The sequence below is a fragment of the Cryptomeria japonica genome, chromosome 11 (assembly GCF_030272615.1).
Source record: "Cryptomeria japonica chromosome 11, Sugi_1.0, whole genome shotgun sequence".
Classification (NCBI taxonomy): domain Eukaryota; kingdom Viridiplantae; phylum Streptophyta; class Pinopsida; order Cupressales; family Cupressaceae; genus Cryptomeria; species Cryptomeria japonica.
In genome coordinates, this window is record NC_081415.1 from 717202131 (window position 1) to 717221010 (window position 18880).

The 18880-nt window shown below is 39.4% G+C and overlaps 2 protein-coding genes across 4 annotated transcripts in view; both read left to right on the plus strand.

The window, feature by feature from the left end:
- The first annotated feature begins 5179 nt into the window (after positions 1 to 5179).
- Positions 5180 to 18880, plus strand: part of LOC131061303 (CAAX prenyl protease 2) — a 161250-nt gene continuing 147549 nt past the window's right edge. For both annotated transcript variants that reach the window (XM_057994916.2, XM_057994917.2), the window contains exon 1: positions 5180 to 5610. In XM_057994916.2, coding sequence (XP_057850899.1) covers positions 5395 to 5610 — 216 coding nt within the window. In that variant the 5' untranslated portion in view covers positions 5180 to 5394. The remainder of the gene's footprint in view (positions 5611 to 18880) is intronic.
- LOC131859812 (uncharacterized) lies at positions 8402 to 11481 on the plus strand. 2 transcript variants are annotated; one of them, XM_059213922.1, is made up of 5 exons: positions 8402 to 8566; positions 8808 to 10144; positions 10253 to 10588; positions 10722 to 10794; positions 10897 to 11481. In XM_059213922.1, the coding sequence occupies exons 2-5, from the start codon at positions 8810 to 8812 to the stop codon at positions 10992 to 10994; spliced, it is 1842 nt and encodes a 613-aa protein (XP_059069905.1). In that variant the 5' UTR covers positions 8402 to 8566; positions 8808 to 8809; the 3' UTR covers positions 10995 to 11481. The 2 variants fall into 2 exon arrangements, with proteins under 2 accessions (XP_059069905.1, XP_059069906.1); XM_059213923.1 differs by lacking the exon at positions 8402 to 8566 and having other exon boundaries at positions 8701 to 10144.

An 18880-nucleotide genomic window follows, 5' to 3' on the forward strand; every position in this document is an offset into this window, starting at 1 on the left:
CAAATGTGAGGTTGATGGTGTGTCAGTATGGTTTATAACATTCATCAACATCATACACTTGCTCAGATTCATAACTCCTTTATCTGATTCTCTGTTTCAGTAATTGGTTTGTGCTCTGGAAGTATATTCAGTGATGGTGGTGTTCGACAATGTTTGTAATGCTCCATACTTATTCACATTTCTGGTTCTGATGATGATATTTTGGATTTATGTTGTTTATGTTATTATCTTTGTTATCCTAATTTGAGATGTGATGATGTGCTTTGGAAACATGGTTGCAGATATGTTCATTTTGGGTTTGGTTGATCTTGAATGTCTTGTTTTTGCTCTAGTGATTGTGGCATATGAATAATGTGTTGTTTTGGTCAATGAAGTGCATTGTGGTGTGGTCCACTTCTCATTCCTTTCCACCACAAGAATGTTTAGTGTAGACCTATTTCAAATTGTGTTCTCGTAAATTCTTTGGCCAACTTGGGAGACTCCTTATTCAAGAGATTAGTATAAATAAAGGATGATTGTAATAGAGAAGTATGCATAGTAGATTGAAAAATAAGATCTCTCTTATTGATGTGAATTTGTGTGAGATAGTGTGAACTTGTGATTGAGTAGTGTGGTTGTGCGATGTTGTTGTTAGGTATCGGAGGCAGTGAGCCAAAGGTTTCTTCTAGCATTACATCTTTGTGGTAGTTGTGCTACAGTGGTGGATCAAATTTTATTCTAAAAGCTTATACAAATGCAGATTGGGTAGGAAGTGTTGGTGACAGAAAGAGTACTAGTGGAGGAGCATTTTTCCTTGGCTCCTAGTTAGTTGCATCCATGTTAAGTAAAAATCAAGACTTCGTGTCCTTATCAACTGCAAAAGTTGAATATATTACAACTGCATCATGTTGTACTCAGATACTTTGGATGAAACAAACATTGAAGGATATTGGTGTGGTCTTTGATGAACTGATCTCAATCATGCATGACAATACAAGTGCGATAAATATATTTAAGAATCTTGTACTGCACTCTAGAACAAAGCATATCCCTATCCGATATCACTCTTAGGGGAGAGGGTGTTGGACAATGAAGTAAAACTTGAGTATGTACCTACAAAAGAACAGATTGTAGACATCTTTATGAAGGCTTTGTGCAAGGATACTTTTGAATATCTTCGATAGAAGTTGGGGATAACACCCTTTCCTAGTTTGAACTAAGTGCATTTTGCAGTGCATTAGTCCAAGGAACTTCATGTATATATTTAGTCTGGACTAATGATTGGGGCTTCCTCTTAGGGGGAGCTGTGTGAATTCTGAAATTGATTAAAAATGTTGAGTTGTTGCTTGCCTTTGTCCTTGATGTCAAAGGGGGAGAAATTGGAGAGATATGGAGATGTTACATAGATGTTTGGGGGAGAGATGTATAGATAAAGGAGTTATGAATCTGAGTGTGTCTGTCATTGATGAATCTCGCCATCAATGACAAAGGGGGAGTTTTTTGCAAATGTGAGGTTGATGGTGTGTCAGTATGGTTGTCATTGATGTCAACATACTGATTCTCTATTTTAGTAATTGGTTTGTGCTCCAGAAGTATATTAAGTGATGATGGTGTTTGATAGTGTTTGCAGTGCTCCACACTTCTCTACATTTCTGGTTCTAATGATGATATTTTGGATTTATATTTTTTATGTATTTATCTTTGTTATTCTGATTTGAGACATGATGATGTGCTCTGGAGACGTGGTTCTAGATATATTAATTATGAGTCTGGTTGACCTTGAATGTCTTTTTTTTGTTCTAGTGATTGTGGCGTATGAATAATGTGTTGTTTTGGTCGATGAAGTGCATTGTGGTGTGGTCCACTTCTCATTCCTTTCCACCATGGGAATGTTTAGTGTAGGCCAATTTCAAATTGTGTTTCGATAAATTCTTTGGTTGACCTGGGAGACTCCTTATTCAAAAGATTAGTATAAATAAAGGATGATTGTAATATATAAGTATGCAAGTAGATTGAGAAAGAAGATCTGTCTCCTGTTGATGCGAATTTGTGCGAGATTGTGTGAAGTTGTGATTGAGCAGTGTGGTTGTGCGTTGTTGCTATTAGGTACCAGAGGTAGTGAGCCAAAGGTCTCTTCCAACATTACAACTTTGCGGTAGTTGTGCTATAGTAGTGGATTCCTTCTTTTTCTTTCTTCTTCTTCTAGGTAGTGAGCCATTTTCTAGCGGTTTTAGCCGAGCAGTAAGCCCACTTGCAATGAGCCACCCTTTGTAAAAATCACCTTAACCAGTGTCACCCTAATAGGTGTTTTATTATTGAGAATTAGCATTCTTCGTGTTTTTTCCCCTCTTGGGTTTTCCACGTCAAATCAGGTGTTTCATGTGTGTGCTCTCTCATGCTTATATTAGTTTATGGTTAAGTAATTAAGAATTAGTTAACCATATTTATTTCTATGGAATGAGTAAAATATTTTAATTGATAATTGATTCACCCCACCTCTTAGTTGTCCATGATATTCAACATATATATGTTTATATATGTATATATACATATTTGTGCGTGTGTATTTATAGGGACATTTAGCCTCTTAGTTCAAAAAAGCTATTTCTAATTAATTTTTTCTTCTTGTTCATTTATTTTTAATGTTTATGTTATTATTATATAATTATATCTCGTGATATATGTTAGCTATCAATTTATGTTTTTAATTTGTGTAGGGAAAAAAGTGAGACTAAGTATGGAAACCCTAATCCCACTCTCATACACACTCACATAATACAAAAGAGCCTAGGGAGGTGACACACTTCAAGCTACTAAGAGTGTGGAAGAGAGAGTCAAGGATCACCTCTTAGGTTTTCTATTCCCTTGTTGTAAATGATAGAGAGGAATGATTCAAAAATGCAATCTAACCTAGGATGCAAGCAAGCAAGCAAACCCTAATCTGGAAATGCAGATCAAAGGACAATTGATATACTGCTAAAAAAGTTCAGACTAGGAGACAAAATCAGAGGTGCACATGTGTTTGAAATCTAAGCAGAAATGTCCGGGACCAGGGTGCCACACCACTGTCCCGATTTTGCAAGTCTGGAGCTGCAACTGACAAAGTAAGTTCTGAAGCCTGTAAGACACTGTTATGCCAAATCCTGCTGATAAAGGGCAGGACCAAGGCACCACCCCTGTCCTAGGCAAGAATAGGGTGCCATGCCCCTGTCCTAGGTAGGACCAGGGCGCCACGCCCCTGTCCTTAGGGTTTATGATGAAATCTGCACCCAAAAACTGTCTTTGTGTGCTCTTCCAGTCCTGAAACTTCCAGTGACGCTCAGATTCGAACCTGTACCTAAAGCTGCAAAATAGGGTTTTGGGTGGGTATATAGGGTTTTGCCTTAGTCAAACCCCTGTGTTGGTGATTTCCATCTCCACAAATAGCCGATAATGTATTAAAAATGTGTGTGCAAGAACCTTGTGTGTGTGCAATATCCTAAGATGAAAGCAAACAATCTAGAGCAACCCTAAAGAGTAAACCCTAATTGCTTATAATTGACAAAGTAAATGCTCTAAATCCATGATGCAAAGTGATCTAAAGCATGAATATGAATCAAAATGAAGCCTATGCAAAGACATAAAACAACATGGAACCATACCTAATCCCAAGGGAGAGGTACAAGCCAATCTTCAGTCGGCAATCTCCTACTATTCTCCTATATCTTCAAAAGCCCCCAATTGATGAAATGATGATTGATGAATGTTTGATGGCTAAATGTTGAATGTTGTTGAAGACTTCAAAGATCTTTTTTTTTACTGCAAAGAAGGCTCTTTATGCTCCAAAAACCTGCTCTTAGATTCTTAGAAGCAGACCCCTTCAAATGAAGAAAGATAGCTCTTAAGTATGAAACCCTAGATCTTAATTTCGTCTTTAGGCTAACCTAGGATTTGAATTCCCCACCAATTTTTTGGGGTTAAGCGCTATTATATCATAGGATTATGCTCCCAAAATTTTGAGAAAAAAGCCGAGGACCATGTGCATTCCCGCCACGGTCCGACCAACTTTTCATCAAATTTTCGGGGCCGTTAGATATGATGATATTAGAGTTCATCCTAAAGTTACAACCGATTTCGAGATGTTTTGATATGCAAAATTGAGACTTAGAGGTCGAAATAAGAAATAATTAGGGTTTATGATTTAATGATTTATTGAAGGGATACGATGAAAAGGGGCACGCTTAGGGTAAAGGGCCCAAATTTATAACATGTAAAGTGATGAAACATGACTTTAGATTTAATTAAATTAATTTATTTAATGCTTAAAGGGGAATCGAAAATGTAAGATGCAAGACACACTAAGGCATGTGCTAACCTAAGTGTGAAATTGTACCACCCTAGCAAGGGTGTACAATTTACGACGCTACATAATTATATATTTATGTCTTCCACCATATTTTAACATTATTGTGTTTGTATTTTAAACTATAATTATATAATTATAGCTTTCCTTTATCAATCTATTTTTATAATTATATATTTACATCTTGGGTCATATTTTATCTTTTTTGTGTTTTGTATTTCAAACTCTAATTATATAATTATAGCCTACTCTTTGATAACCTTTTCATTTTTTTTTTAACATTTATATTCTTTTCCTTATTTAGTTCTTTATTTCTTGACTCTTAGATTTATATTCTTTTCTTTTGATTTTTTTTTTAGGTTATTTTTTTATGAATATTTAATGTTTTTGCTCTTTAGCATATGCATCTTTCTCTCATTTTTCTCCATTTTTTATAAAACATTGGTTTGCAATTTTTCATCTATTTTGATTACTTTGGTTCACTAATGTTAAAAATGAACACAATTTAATTCTAAACAACATCGTCTATATTATGAATTATGAAAATCTTTTATTATTAATTTAATATTTCTCAAAAAGAAAATGTAGACATCACAATTATTGGTTTGACTTTGGATGAAACAATAGAAAATTTATATATATGATTTTTAGAAAAAAATACACTTACAAAAAGTATAACTGTCTTTCAAAATTTCTGATTGATTCTCATCAATTTGAATGTATTGAAGTAAAACATGAATTATAATATATTCGTATTCCAATTGGCTAACGGTAAGAACTAATAATAACGTCTCTTTTTAGTTCGCTGGCATAGCTAACCGTCAAATTTGTTACCCTCCAAAAAAGCATCTGAAAACCTTTATATGTCGGAGAACATTTTTAAAAGAGAACTTACGCAAGCATTCCGTTTAGCTGCCATCATTTGTTCGATGGCCGAGTTCAGTTCTTTAAAACAGACACAAACAGGAGGCGTTTATTGCAGTGGCCCGGATATTCTTAACAATTAATTTCCGAAAATCCGAAAGTCTGGGAAAAAACACTATGAATCATAGCGCCATTTGATAGAGAGAGAAATGGAAGCAGATTCGTCAGTGGGTGTGTCGAAAATTTTAGCGGTGGCAGCGTGCACAGGCATGTCACTCACATATGTAGGTTTGCTGTACGCTCCTCGTTATATTCTGCGGTTGCCGCCGCCTGTTTCCTTCAACGAATACATGCTGCGCCGCTTCTCTTCTGTCGCAGTTTCATCAATCATTTCGCTCTTTATGGCGACCCTGCTTCTCTTACCGGTCAGTAAATGCAGTTGAATTTAGGATATTTCAGCCATTTATCGTTTTAATTTGTGAATTTCTCTTGGGTGTCCTTGGGCCTAGAGGGTATCTCTTCTGTCAAGTTCACCCAGGGCTTCGCCACAATCACAATTGGACGTGGAACACTCAAGACATGGCGGGTTGTGTTCAACACGCTCAATATTGGATGAAATAGTACTCAATTAAACAATCAACATATGTGAATTTAGAGGAGATTTGAACGGCGTGTTAGTTATGAAAGACGCGCCGATCTAACCATTTGAGCCCATCCAGTTTGACTAACTTTAGCCATTTTTAACTATCTAGTTTCTTCACGAAATCCCTCATTTTAGGGTTTGAAAAAGGAGCAAGGAAACATCAATAGCTAGAGTAGTTCTCTGCGCAATCGACTACCAAAGCAGTGAACTGCTCCACATGATTTTTGTCGACATTATCTTGCAAACTCAGCATTCGGGCACCGGGACCTCAATTAAACGTTTGCAGTGTGCTTCTGCCTTTCTAGTTCATTTTGTCCTGTCAATTATTATTATAATTATTTTTGTATTAAAAGCTACCAATTCGACTTAGCACGACGATCTAGCAAGTGGCATTTAGTCATATCAGTGAAAGAAATTATATGAATTCCCTTCCTCCCAAGGTTTGCACTCATGTTGCTCGTTGACAATCCTATACAACATTGCAACTTAGAACTGATATGATATATGCTCACCCAACAATGATTGGCTGCTCAACACAGCCACCGACTGTCAGATGGTGACTATCATGTGCCAAAAGTTTATGCATTTTCAGAAAGTTCTTATGAAAACAGGGCACAGCCATCTAGCCAAAAGCTACTTGAACGTAATTGTTGAAAATGCACAGTTCATTGCACTAAGCCAGAGACAAGAACTACAAGAGTTCATTTTTTAAGAAAGCACAAATCAAATTACCAACCACATGATGCCTCCAATCTTCAGCTCCAATTTATGCCAATTCCCGCAAAAAATGTACGCAGCTTGACCAGATGAAGACCATTAGTACATTTGTTACTGAATTACTGTATTTCCAGTTTGAGTGTGATTCACCTTAAAAAATACTACTAGTCTGAGTGCTCTATTTCCTCTGTGGGTGTGATGCAGGTGCTAACATATTTCTCTGTAGGTGTTCTGTTCAAGCCACTGGATGCAGTAACAAGATAATCACTCTAACAAGGCCTGGAGCCGTTTGTTACTCCACTACCATTAATAGTAAATATTTTATACATCAAAACATCATGGTTCTTGTATCAATCTCATTTTTTAAATAAGGGAGTATATTTCATATTTGTAGCTTTCTTTTTTGTTATTTCCTTTTTGGAGGGAAGGAAACCCTTTCCTTTGTGTTGCCTTTGGACGGCATTTGGAATTTTCAAACGTCATATTAAGAGTGAGGCCATCCCCTTTTACCCTATTGTGGCTCACTTCATAAATTTTTAAATCTATTTTTGGTTTATCATTTGTCCCCATTTTGACTAGCTATTTCTTAGGAAGATTTGGCTGCTTTCTTTCCAAGGAAAACTTTAGTTTATGATTTTAAAATATAAATTCTTGACATTTTAGATATGGGTTTGCTGAAGTGATCTTTGTTTTGTGAATGATAAAACCTTGGGCTGTAAGAATGGTCAACCTAATACATAATTTTGTGTCAACTAGAATGCATACTTTTAAACTTAGTCTTACCTTGTTGGGTGACTTAGGCTGTTGTTTCAGCAGAATTTGCAGGCATCAAAATTGGTTGGAAGCTACACACAGGGTTTGCTGAAGTGATCTTTGTTTTGTGAATGATAAAACCTTGGGCTGTAAGAATGGTCAACCTAATACATAATTTTGTGTCAACTAGAATGCATACTTTTAAACTTAGTCTTACCTTGTTGGGTGACTTAGGCTGTTGTTTCAGCAGAATTTGCAGGCATCAAAATTGGTTGGAAGCTACACACAAACAAATCTATGGCTTTGCTGGTCATTAATAGAATATTAAAATAATGTTAATTTTAGTATTAATGCTCAATAGTGTATATTCTATTTTGGTTAGATCGTCTTCGATCTTCTCAGCAGTTTCTTATTAGAAACTTGCTATTCTTGTAAATATCCTTGTATTATTTATGAGCGTCTTGCTCATTTTGATAATCAATCAATTCTTTGAAATCCATTGCATGTCTCGCATTGTTTTATGGTATCAGAGCCTGGTTTAAAAATTCGGATTTTTTTTAGAGCAAAAAAAAAAAATTCAGTGTGAATTTTTTTAGTTTTATTGTTTTGAAAAAAAATTGAAGGATTTTTTTCCTTCTTGTTCGGATTTTCGGTTGGTGCGGTGCCTGCATTTGAAGTGGGTTTATCGCGATTCTCTTTCTGGCCGCGCAACTTCGTCTGCTGTGCCTGTGAGTGTGGGCTCATTAGTGATCGTGATTTTTTTGGCGATCTGTCTGTTTTTTTCCGCGCGCGACGTCCTATTGTTGGCTCACGCGGGATTTGTTTTGGCCCGCCAAAACCCCGGTTGTTGGTCCGCGTGATCACCACCTCTGCTCGTGCCTTCCTCCGTGGCTCACGCGCGAACTTCACAGCGTGCATTTTCTGACGTGCGAACCATAGTTTTAAAACTCTTTGACTCGCCTCGGACTCGCCACGGACTCGCGAGTCCTTTGGTGAGCCGAGTCGACTCGCCTAGGACTCGTGTGGCGAGTCCAGGCGAGTCCCTGCGAAAGACTCGCGAGTCTTTCGCAAAGACTCGCGCGAGTCTTTCACTCGGACTCGCGAGTCTTTCACAGGGACTCGCGGGCCCAGAAAAAACGCGCCCGTGGGGCTTAAAACCAATTTTTTTTTCATTTTTTGACTTCAATTTGGGTTTTTTTTGGCTGGAGCAGGTTAGAAGGGTTTGGAGGAGTAGAGGGAAGAAGGAAAAATCAGCAAGAGAGATCTAGGTAAGGATTTTTCTCCTTCTTTTTTTTTTTCATTTGAATCATTTCATTGTTTTGAAACTGAAAAAAATCTTGAAAAACAAGGGGATATGCTGCCAAATTTTTTTCTATTTTCTTTCCTAATTTATTTCCTCTTTTTTTTTTCTTGTTTTTGAATGCTATTTTTCCCAAATGATTCATTGTCATTTTTTTTGTTGATTTTCCATAAAACCCTGCTGATTTTTTTTTTTTCATGTTAAATCAGCAATGGCAAGTTCAACTCCAAGGGCAACCCCAAGGTCAGGAAGACAAAGAGATAAAGCTTGGAAATATGGGATTGCAGGAAGCAAAAAGGGGGAGGTCACTTGCACCGAATGCACAAGATGGATGACTGGTGGAATCAATAGATTAAAATACCACCTTGCACAAATACCTGGATATGGTGTGGAGGCATGCCCCAAATCAACTCCTGAAATTATTAGAGAGATGAAGGCCATTCTTGCTGAGAATGATATGCATAAGGAAGAAAGGCAAAAAACAAGAGAAGCCATAGCAGCTGCAATGAATCCCACATTGTCCACTTCGGGTCCCATTGGTCATAGTCGGGGTCGTCAGTCACTTTCATCTTTTGGTGACAATGAGGGTGAGGCTAGTGGCACTCCTGTTAGATCAGACCCTAATTTTTTTGTACCACGCAATGTTCCAGGTGCACAACCTTCACTTGAAGGTACAGGATGGAATAAAGAGAAGCATGAACAAGCACGGATAGCAGCTTCAAACTTTTGGTTTTACAATAATCTATCTTTCAATGCAGCAAACAATGTGTATTGGGAAAGTTTTGTTAATGCATGTACAGTGGCGGGTAAGGGGTTTAAGGCCCCAACAGGTCATGACTTCAGTGGGCCATTGCTAGAGAAAGCTGTGAAAAATACAGAAGGTGTGGTTGATGATCAGAAAAGGTATTGGAAGAGAAAAGGATGCAGCATTTTATCTGATGGATGGACAGATGGACGGAATAGGACTCTTCTCAACTTCTTGGTGGCTTCAAATGGTGCAATGGTATTCATAAAGTCTGTTGATGCCTCAAATGAAATAAAAAATGCAGAGACTTTGTGTAATCTGTTGGATGGTGTGGTTCGGGAAGTTGGAGTTGAGAATGTTGTCCAAATTATCACGGACAACGCAGCTGCATATGTATCTGCAGGTAGAATGCTTATGCAGAGGCATCCTTCGATTACATGGAGTCCTTGTGCTGCACATTGCTTGGACTTGGTGCTAGAGGACATTGGGAAGATTGGATGGGTGAAGAAGGTGGTTGAAGATGCAAAAAGTGTCACCAAATTCATCTACAACCATACTTGGGTGCTTGCTTTGATGAGAAAATACACAAATGGCAAGGACCTTGTGCGACCTGGAGTGACACGATTTGCTAGCCACTTCATCACTTTGCAGAGCATTCTTAGTGCCATTCCTCATCTTAAGCAGATGTTTGTGTCAGATGCTTGGTTGGGGTCTGCATACTCCAAAAGACCTGAAGCAGAGAAGATTGTGACCATTGTTTTTGATGATGGGTTCAATAAAAGTGGAGAGGAGTTGACTGCGGTAAGTAACAAACACAAAAGTAAAGTTTATACAATCTTGTCTATTTGCTGATTTTATTTTTTAGGGGTTGATTTTGTATTAATTTAAAATTTGTTTTAATTTTTTTAGGTGACAGAACCTTTGGTGAGGGTTCTTCGTATGGTGGATGGAGAGGGCATGCCAATGGGTTTCATTTATGAGGCCATGGATAGGGCCAAAGAGGCCATTTCACATTACTATCGTGGAAATGCAAGAAAATGTGAAAGCTTTTGGCGCATCATTGATCGTAGGTGGACAAACCAACTCCACCAACCGATACATGCCTTCGCCTACTTTTTGAACCCGAAATTCTACTTCTCTGATTCATTTAGGGCTGATGAGGAGGTCATGGCAGGTGTTATTACATGCATTGATAAGATGACACTTGATCCTGAGTTGAGAGACAAGGTTCTTGATGAGTTGGAGGTGAGATTTGACATTTGCAATTGCTCTATCTTTATTTATGAATTCGGAAATGTTCATTATTGAATTTGAGTTTGACACTTTGACTATCTAGTATCTATTTCTGAATTTGGAAATGTTCATTCCATTGTTCAAGATCTACAAAAGTGCAGAGGGGAGACTCTTCTCATCACAACTAGCAATTGATAGGAGAGGAAAACAACAACCAGGTAAAACATTTAGTAACTTAGTTCAACAGTGCAAGAAAAAACCTACAAACTTGATTGTTACATTTTTTTCTCAATTCTAATATTTCTAAATGTTTTTTGTAGATTTATGGTGGGAGAATTATGGTGCCGGCACGCCTAATCTTCAAAAGATAGCTATCCGTGTTTTGTCTCAGCCATGCAGTGCTTCTGGGTGTGAATGAAATTGGAGTGTCTTTGAAAGCATTCACACAAAGAAGAGAAATAGATTGTCACAAAAGCGGCTCAATGATCTAGTATTTGTTCGGTACAACCTTCGCCTTCGAGTTAGACAGGTGGAGGGTGTTTCACATGAGGCCATTGACTTGGATGAAATTGATCCATATGGTGATTGGACCATGAATGAACAAAATGATGGTGATGATGTCCTCCTTACCGAAGAAGAAATTGCAGAAATAGAGAGAGGAGCAGCACAAGATGCAGAAGGAGCAAGATTGGATGAAGATGAGGACGAAGATGAGGATGATGATGAGGACTATGACTTTGAAGAAGACTCATCTCACCATTTAGATACCACAACACCCACTGCTACTACTTCTAGCTCAAGGCCTGAAAAATTGAGCTATATTAGGAAAAATACAAAGAGGAAGATGTAGTCTTCTCTTTGGTTTGTTCATTCACATTGCTGTTTTTCACATTTGCATTTGGACTTGGACATATCATTATATGTAATTTTGTGAACATTTATATACTTATGCTGCCATTATAGTATTATACATTTTAGAGTTGAAACTTGAAACTTGAATATGCTGCCATGAATGATGAAATTTCAAATATTGCGTGTTTGTACTTTGTAGATCATATGACATGTGTAATGTTTCAATTATGGCACTTATGTTCTCTAAATGCATTAATTTCTTTATGTTTTTTTGTAAAACTACGGTTTTTTTTTTTTGCCGAGTCTTTCGCGAGTCTTTCACGAGTCCGAGTCCGAGTCCAAAATTTTGGTTTGCCGAGTCCGAGGCGAGTCCGAGATTTTCAACTATGGTGCGAACTTCATAGAGTGCGCTTTCTGCATAATCTGCAAAACCCACGACCTTCTGTTTCGATTAAGGTGTTTACCTTATGTTTTTTCATCGAAAATAAATTTTTCTTACAGAATCTTGCTGGGTTTTTCGAAACCTAATCTGGGTAGTTGCCCGTTTTTTCTGGGTGCCTCGATTTTCGTGCCTCGATTTTCGAGCCCGCGGATCCAGATTCTGACAGCAGATTCCTTCTGGGTTTTTCGCACGCATTTTTGGGTTGTCTTTGGATTTTTCTGGGTCAGCCGGGATTTTTTTTGGGAAACGTGCTAATGGCTTCTCTCACCAATCTGATGTTAGAAGGCAGTCAACGTTTTAATGGTCACAATTACAACATCTGGAAACAGCGTATGTTGACCATTTTTGAATATAGGTGTCTTGACCAGCTTGTTTTGGGAAAAGAGCTCAGTCCTGGTACACCTGGTGCAGATCAAGATAAGTTTGATGAACGCAATCGGGAGGCCGTTATGCTTGTCAAACTCTCAGTGACTGATGATCAGTTACTGCAGATTCCTTCCGGCAAGACAGCTTCTGACATCTGGAAGCATCTGAAGGAATTGCATGAGACATCCGACAAGAGCCGAGCATTCTTTCTAAAGAATCAGCTGTTCTCCATTATGATGGACGAACGTATGTCCTTACAGGAACACCTCATGAGGATTAAGGACATTCGAGATCAGCTCGAAGCTATTGGTCGGACTATGGAGGAAGAAGACATGGTAGTAATCACTCTGAAAAGTCTTCCGAAATCATATGAACACTTCATTGAGACCCTCAATATTACTTCCACTAATGTTGATCTGAAGTTTTCAGAATTGTGCACCAAACTTCTACAGCAGGATCGCTGGAAACAACAGTTTGGTAGTGGTACTACATCAGCCTCCTCGGAAAATGCCTTCACAGCTCAATCCTTTCAAAAGGATAAAGGCAAATTTCAGTCCTCTCAGTCTTCTCAGCAGAAAGGCTCTTCTCAGACACAGGATGGAGCTAAGAAGAAGAATGTGCAGTGCAATTACTGTCACAAGTACGGCCATATGAAGAAAGATTGCCGTCAGAGGCTCGCTTCTGAACAAAAGAAGTAGGGAGGGTCACACCAGAAGGCGCATGTTGCTGAACATTCCGAGCAGAAAGAGTCTGCCTTTTATGCCTTTATGGCTAAGAGGTCTTCAGATCATGCCACGTCTTCTGCTTGGTATATCGACTTTGGTGCATCACGTCACTTTTCTCATCGGCGTGACTGGTTTACAGACTTCTCACCCTTCAGTGATTCCGTTGTATTTGGCGGAGGTGAGGAGTATACAGTTGTTGGCAGAGGCACTGTTCAGATACAGTCTGGTGGCAGGACTCTCCTTTTTCTGAATGTGTACTATGTTCTTGGTATGGAACTTAATCTGCTCTCTGTCAGCCAGATTATGAGGAATTCTCCTCAACTAGATGTGGTGTTCAGTGCTCACAAGTGTTCCATCATTGATCGGGAGACTCGTCTTACTGTTGCTGTTGGTCTAGAGGATCATGGCCTATATAGGCTTCTTGACACTGGTGATTCTCTTGAAGTGGCTTTGGCAGCTCGTGTTTCTCCTCTCAGCACTTTGTGGCATCAGAGATATGGACATCTCAACATTCAGTATCTCTCTCAGCTATCTCGGGAGGGACTTGTTTCAGGGTTACCTGATATTCAGACTCAGCATCTTGGAGTATGTGGCGCCTGTCAAGCTGGCAAACAGCATCGGACTTCATTCACACATGGAAAGTCTTGGCGCGCATCTAAGGTACTTCAATTACTTTATGCTGATATTTGTGGTCCTATGAATACATCTTCTGTTACTGGTTGCAAATACTTTTTGCTTATTGTAGATGATTTTAGTAGAAAGATGTGGGTGTACTTTCTTAAACATAAATCAGATGTATTTAGTATCTTTCAGAAGTTTAAGTCCTTTGTTGAAAAAGAGTCTGGACATAGTATCATTACTCTTAGGACAGATAACGGGGGGGAATTTTGTTCTTCTGCATTCTCCAACTTCTGTGATACCCATGGCATCAAACGCCAATTGACTACACCCTACACTACTCAGCAAAACAGTGTTGTCGAGCGTCGCAATCGTACGGTTGTTGAGATGGCTCGCTCTATGTTACAACACAGGAGTGTTCCGAATAAGTATTGGGCTGAAGCAGTGTTTATTGCTGTCTACCTTCTTAACCGTTCTCCTACTCAGGCTGTTAAGGGGAAGACTCCCGAAGAGGTTTGGTCTGGTCGGAAGCCTCAGATCAGCCACCTGAAGGTTTTTGGCTCTGTTGCCTATGTTTGGATTCCAGATGCTAAGCGCTCCAAGTTGGATTCCAAAAGTCAAAAACTCATGATGACAGGATACAGTGATCACCATAAGGCCTACAGACTGATAGATATAGACACTGAACGTCTTATCTTCAGTCGTGATGTTGTATTTGATGAAGACAGAGGATTCTTTCAGTCCCCTTCTTCTGAGTAGAGTTCTGAGGATCAGCCTCACAGTGTTCTTATTCCATTAGGTTCGCCTGATGGGAGGGATGATGCAGAATCTATTTTCGATGATGCACTACCTGAGTTCCCTCCGGAGAATAATCCTCCTCTTGCTGCTCCTATTCCTGATCCTGAGCCTCTTCCAGCTCCTCCAGATGTTCGCACTTCTACTCTCCGGCCTAAATGGTGGGCCAAGACCATTGGTGATCTCAGGGATACTGAGCTCATTGAGGGTAGAACCTCTCGTAATAAGAGCAAACAACATCATACAGTCAATTTTGCTCTCATGGCTAACATACACAGTGTTTTTGAGCCTCAGACATACTCAGAGGCTAAAGGTATACCTGAGTGGGAACAGGCTATGGAAGTTGAGTTCCAGAGTCTTCAGAAGAATCACACTTGGGCCCTTTCTGATCTTCCTTCAGGGAAGAAGCCCATTAGCTGCAAATGGGTGTACAAAGTAAAATACAAAGCTGATGGAACCCTAGACAAGTATAAGGCTCGTCTTGTTGCTCGTGGGTTCTCACAGAAAGAAGGCATTGACTACGAGGAGACTTTTGCTCCTACAGCCAAAATGAGTACCATACGGCTCGTTCTTGCCTTGGCAGCCCAGTTCAGTTGGAAAGTCCATTAGATGGACGTCAAGAGTGCTTTTTTGAATGGTGACTTACAGGAAGAAGTCTACATGACGCAACCCCCAGGATTCAAGGTTGCTGGTCAAGAACAGAAGGTCTGTAGACTAGTCAAAGCACTCTATGGTCTGAAACAAGCTCCTTGGGCTTGGTACATGAAAATTGATAAGTACCTGACAGATCATAACTTTCAGCGGAGTCCATCTGATGCAAACTTGTATATCAAGCATTCTAGTAATGATATTTTGTTTGTGGTTGTCTATGTGGATGACTTAATCATTACTGGCAGTTCAGCACATTTGATCACTGGGATCAAACAGGATTTGTGCCGCACCTTTGATATGACAGATTTGGGACTTCTACATTACTGCTTAGGAGTTGAAGTCTGGCAGACTGAGAACAGTATCTTTCTCTCTCAGTCCAAGTATGCCAGAAGTCTTGTGGACAGGTTCAGAATGTAGGATTGCAAACCTGCCTCTACTCCTATGGAACCCGGGCTCAAACTTTCAGCTCAGTCATCTTCACCAGTTGTGGATGAATCTTTGTTCAGGCAACTAGTGGGCAGCCTCATCTATCTTACTGCCACTAGACCTGACATCAGTTTTGCAGTGAGCTACATTTCACGCTTCATGACAGCTCCCAAGGCTGATCATTGGATAGCAGCGAAGCGTGTGCTGCGTTATGTGAGTGGCACTCCTGATTATGGACTTCTGTACACTCGGAGTTCTGATCCTATACTCAGTGGTTACACAGATTCTGACTGGGCAGGTTCGGTTGATGACCGTAAGTCTACAGCAGGGTATGTGTTTAGTTTGGGATCTGGTGCTGTCACATGGACTAGTAAGAAGCAGCAGGCAGTGGCTCTCTCCTCGACAGAAGCAGAGTATCGGGGAGCAGTTAAGGCATCTTGTGAGGCGGTTTGGCTTCGACGAATGCTTGTGGATATGCATGTCTCCCAGGCAGGTCCTACTCCCTTGTTCTGTGATAATCAGGGAGTGCTCAAACTCGCCAAGAATCTAGTCTTCCATGAAAGAACCAAGCATGTGGAAACTCATTGTCACTATATTCGACAGCTGGTTGAAGACGGATCCATTCAGTTGCTGTATGTTCCTACCTCGGAGCAGCCAGTAGACATCTTCACCAAGCCCCTTGGTCCTGATAAATTTGTAAAATTTAGGGGGTCTATAGGTGTAGTTAATAGATTGAGCATTAAGGGAGGGTAATAGAATATTAAAATAATGTTAATTTTAGTATTAATGCTCAATAGTGTATATTCTATTTTGGTTAGATCGTCTTCGATCTTCTCAGCAGTTTCTTATTAGAAACTTGCTATTCTTGTAAATATCCTTGTATTATTTATGAGCGTCTTGCTCATTCTGATAATCAATCAATTCTTTGAAATCCATTGCGTGTCTCGCATTGTTTTAGTCATCTACTTTTACATGCTTTGATATATGAGTGATATGTGATTTGTCATGCATGAGTTCCAAATTTTAATACTTAGATTTTCATTTATCATAATTACTAGTTAATAATGTGAGTCTCACCTTGTGTTCAACATTCCTTCAATGATAGGTAAAGAAGAATAGGAAAAAAGATTGATTTGGTTATTGAGAAATATCCGGTGGACAATACTCTATTGCTAGAACTTAGAAGTGTTATAAACAGAAACAAACTATAACATAGACTAGGAATAGGAGATAGAATCCTAAATGATTGAACATCATATTGAACATGAACAGAGATCAGATTAACATATGCAAAATACTGTTTATGTTATATTAACTCTGTGACAATTTCATATAGTCATGGCTTGCTGTGTTGTGACCTAATCACACATCACCCCATCTCAGATAGGGACCCCCCTACCTTTTAGGCCCCTTTGTTCGTTTGGTCCTGGTTTTTTGTGTGTTTTGGTGGTAGTCTCGTCAGTCTCTCCGCTTTGCGGGTGTTCGGGGGACATTTGGAGTTGATCTGCTTTTCGTTCGAGCAAGTTTGGTGAAATATAGGGCATGTTCTGTCCTTTTTAGGGTTTTGCCTTTTGTCCTTGATTTTAGGGGTTTTCAGTTAGGGTTTTGGAAAACTGAACGTACGAATGGAATCAGGGCCCTTCAAGGAACCTCCCAGTAAAATTTGAGCCAAAACGGAGCAACTTTCTATTTTTAGAAAGTTCCCTTTTTTTAGGGATTTTACTAAGTTCCGGAATGTCGTCATTTTGCCAAAAATCAAACTTACTATTTTTAGTAATTTCTATTTTTAGTAAGTTTCTATTTATAGTAAGTCATTTCTGTACCATGTCTAGGGGTCTAACACTAACACTTTGAAGGTTTCTATTTTTGGAAAGTCAGTGTTGACAGGATTATTCAGGCTAGTAGACAACGAAGAATCAACATGCACAATCACTTCTAAATCTGGAAAGTTGAAAGCAGACAGATAGGGGTCTAAAATGGCTAAGTGTGAGAATCATCCCTGAAGTGGAAGGCACAAAATTGTTCTAAGTCTGGAAAATCCACCTTCAAAGTCCCAAAGTGGCATCTCAGCACAGACAGTGGTCAAAATTTGGCTGTATGGGAATCTGTTCATGAATGGAAAGCTTGAAAAATCATCTAAGTCTGGAAATTCACATCAATCCACCAATGTCATCTTGATCCGAAAATGGCCTGAAATTTCACGAAGTCTGAAAATGTGAAAGATCTTCCAAAATCCCAGAATTTGCATTATGATTCCTGACAATATATATGAAATATAACTTAAAGTATTTTCCTTTCTTATACTTAAATGTTATATTTCATATATATATCCTGACGAAGAGCCTGGAACTTGTGAAAGGCATCAAAATCCTCCATGCATGAAGAATTCCGCCCAAGGAAATGATTGGGCGCTAGATGAGGTAGGTCAGGAAATGTTTAGAAATTCATGAATCCTCCACAGTGGTGAAATTCCGCCCAACTGTGGACTTGGGCGCTAAAAAGAAGGTCTCAAGGATTCACAAAAAAGTTGTGAATTCCTCCACATAGTCAAAATTCCGCCCTTACACCAGGAAGAAGCTCACTAGGATAGTTTTGTGGAGGATATCCTTGGTGAAATGGAGGAAGAATCTCAGGAACAGGAGCACGTAGAGGATCATAGCCACTCCATCCCCGCTCCAGACTGGTTGATAGGCAGGCTGAGGAGTGAAGCAAAAGGAGAAACCGATCCTGCTCAGGAGTTGGAAGAATTATTGAAGAGGATGATCAGCCAGCGGAAAGAAAGGCTCCTCGGAAATTTTCCAAGGTTGTCAGGGAAGAATCTGGATCTCGGACCTTGCATATTGCTGAGCCTGCAGTGGATAAAGATAGAAGTGAGATCAGGCAGGAGGATTACGTCATCAGACAGATTGATCTTGGCCGTGCTTCCACAGGTCAAGTAATGAGAGACTTTGAAGAATCTTCCTTAGCCATGAAGGAGAAATTGCTGAAATCAAAGGCGAAATGTAAGCGGCTGAGGGAAGAAAAAAGAGTCCTATGCGAATACGTCAGGAGTTTCAAAAGACTCCTCAGGGAGGCAGGTCCTTCATTCACTCCTCCTTCCTCCCTTCCCAAGGAAGTGGTTGATGATGCAGAGCTTATTAGAGCAATGGCGCAAAATTCCCGGGAATGGGTAGAGGACGTTTATGCTGAGGCAGAAAAATTCATTGAGGATCTAGCTCATCTTCATTCGAAGTTCGTGGCCCTCCTAAATAGGATGGCTATCTATGTTAGTTTAACCTTACTTTCTTTAGCTCAATAATGAAGGTTTACTTCTATGATTTTTTTCACCATTCAGACTGGAAACTTTCTGATTTTGGTTTGTCCTACAACATTTTACTGTTCATCTGCAGGTGGTTGCTTGATTGTTAGCATAATTATGCCCAGCACTGA

Excerpts from the sequence above, each read along its gene's own strand:
- LOC131859812 (XM_059213922.1), top strand. The coding sequence starts at position 8,810 with ATGGCAAGTTCAACTCCAAGGGCAACCCCAAGGTCAGGAAGACAAAGA. Across the intron at positions 10,145-10,252 it reads GTGGAGAGGAGTTGACTGCG|GTGACAGAACCTTTGGTGAG; the intron begins GTAAGTAACAAA and ends TAATTTTTTTAG. Across the intron at positions 10,795-10,896 it reads GAGAGGAAAACAACAACCAG|ATTTATGGTGGGAGAATTAT; the intron begins GTAAAACATTTA and ends TGTTTTTTGTAG.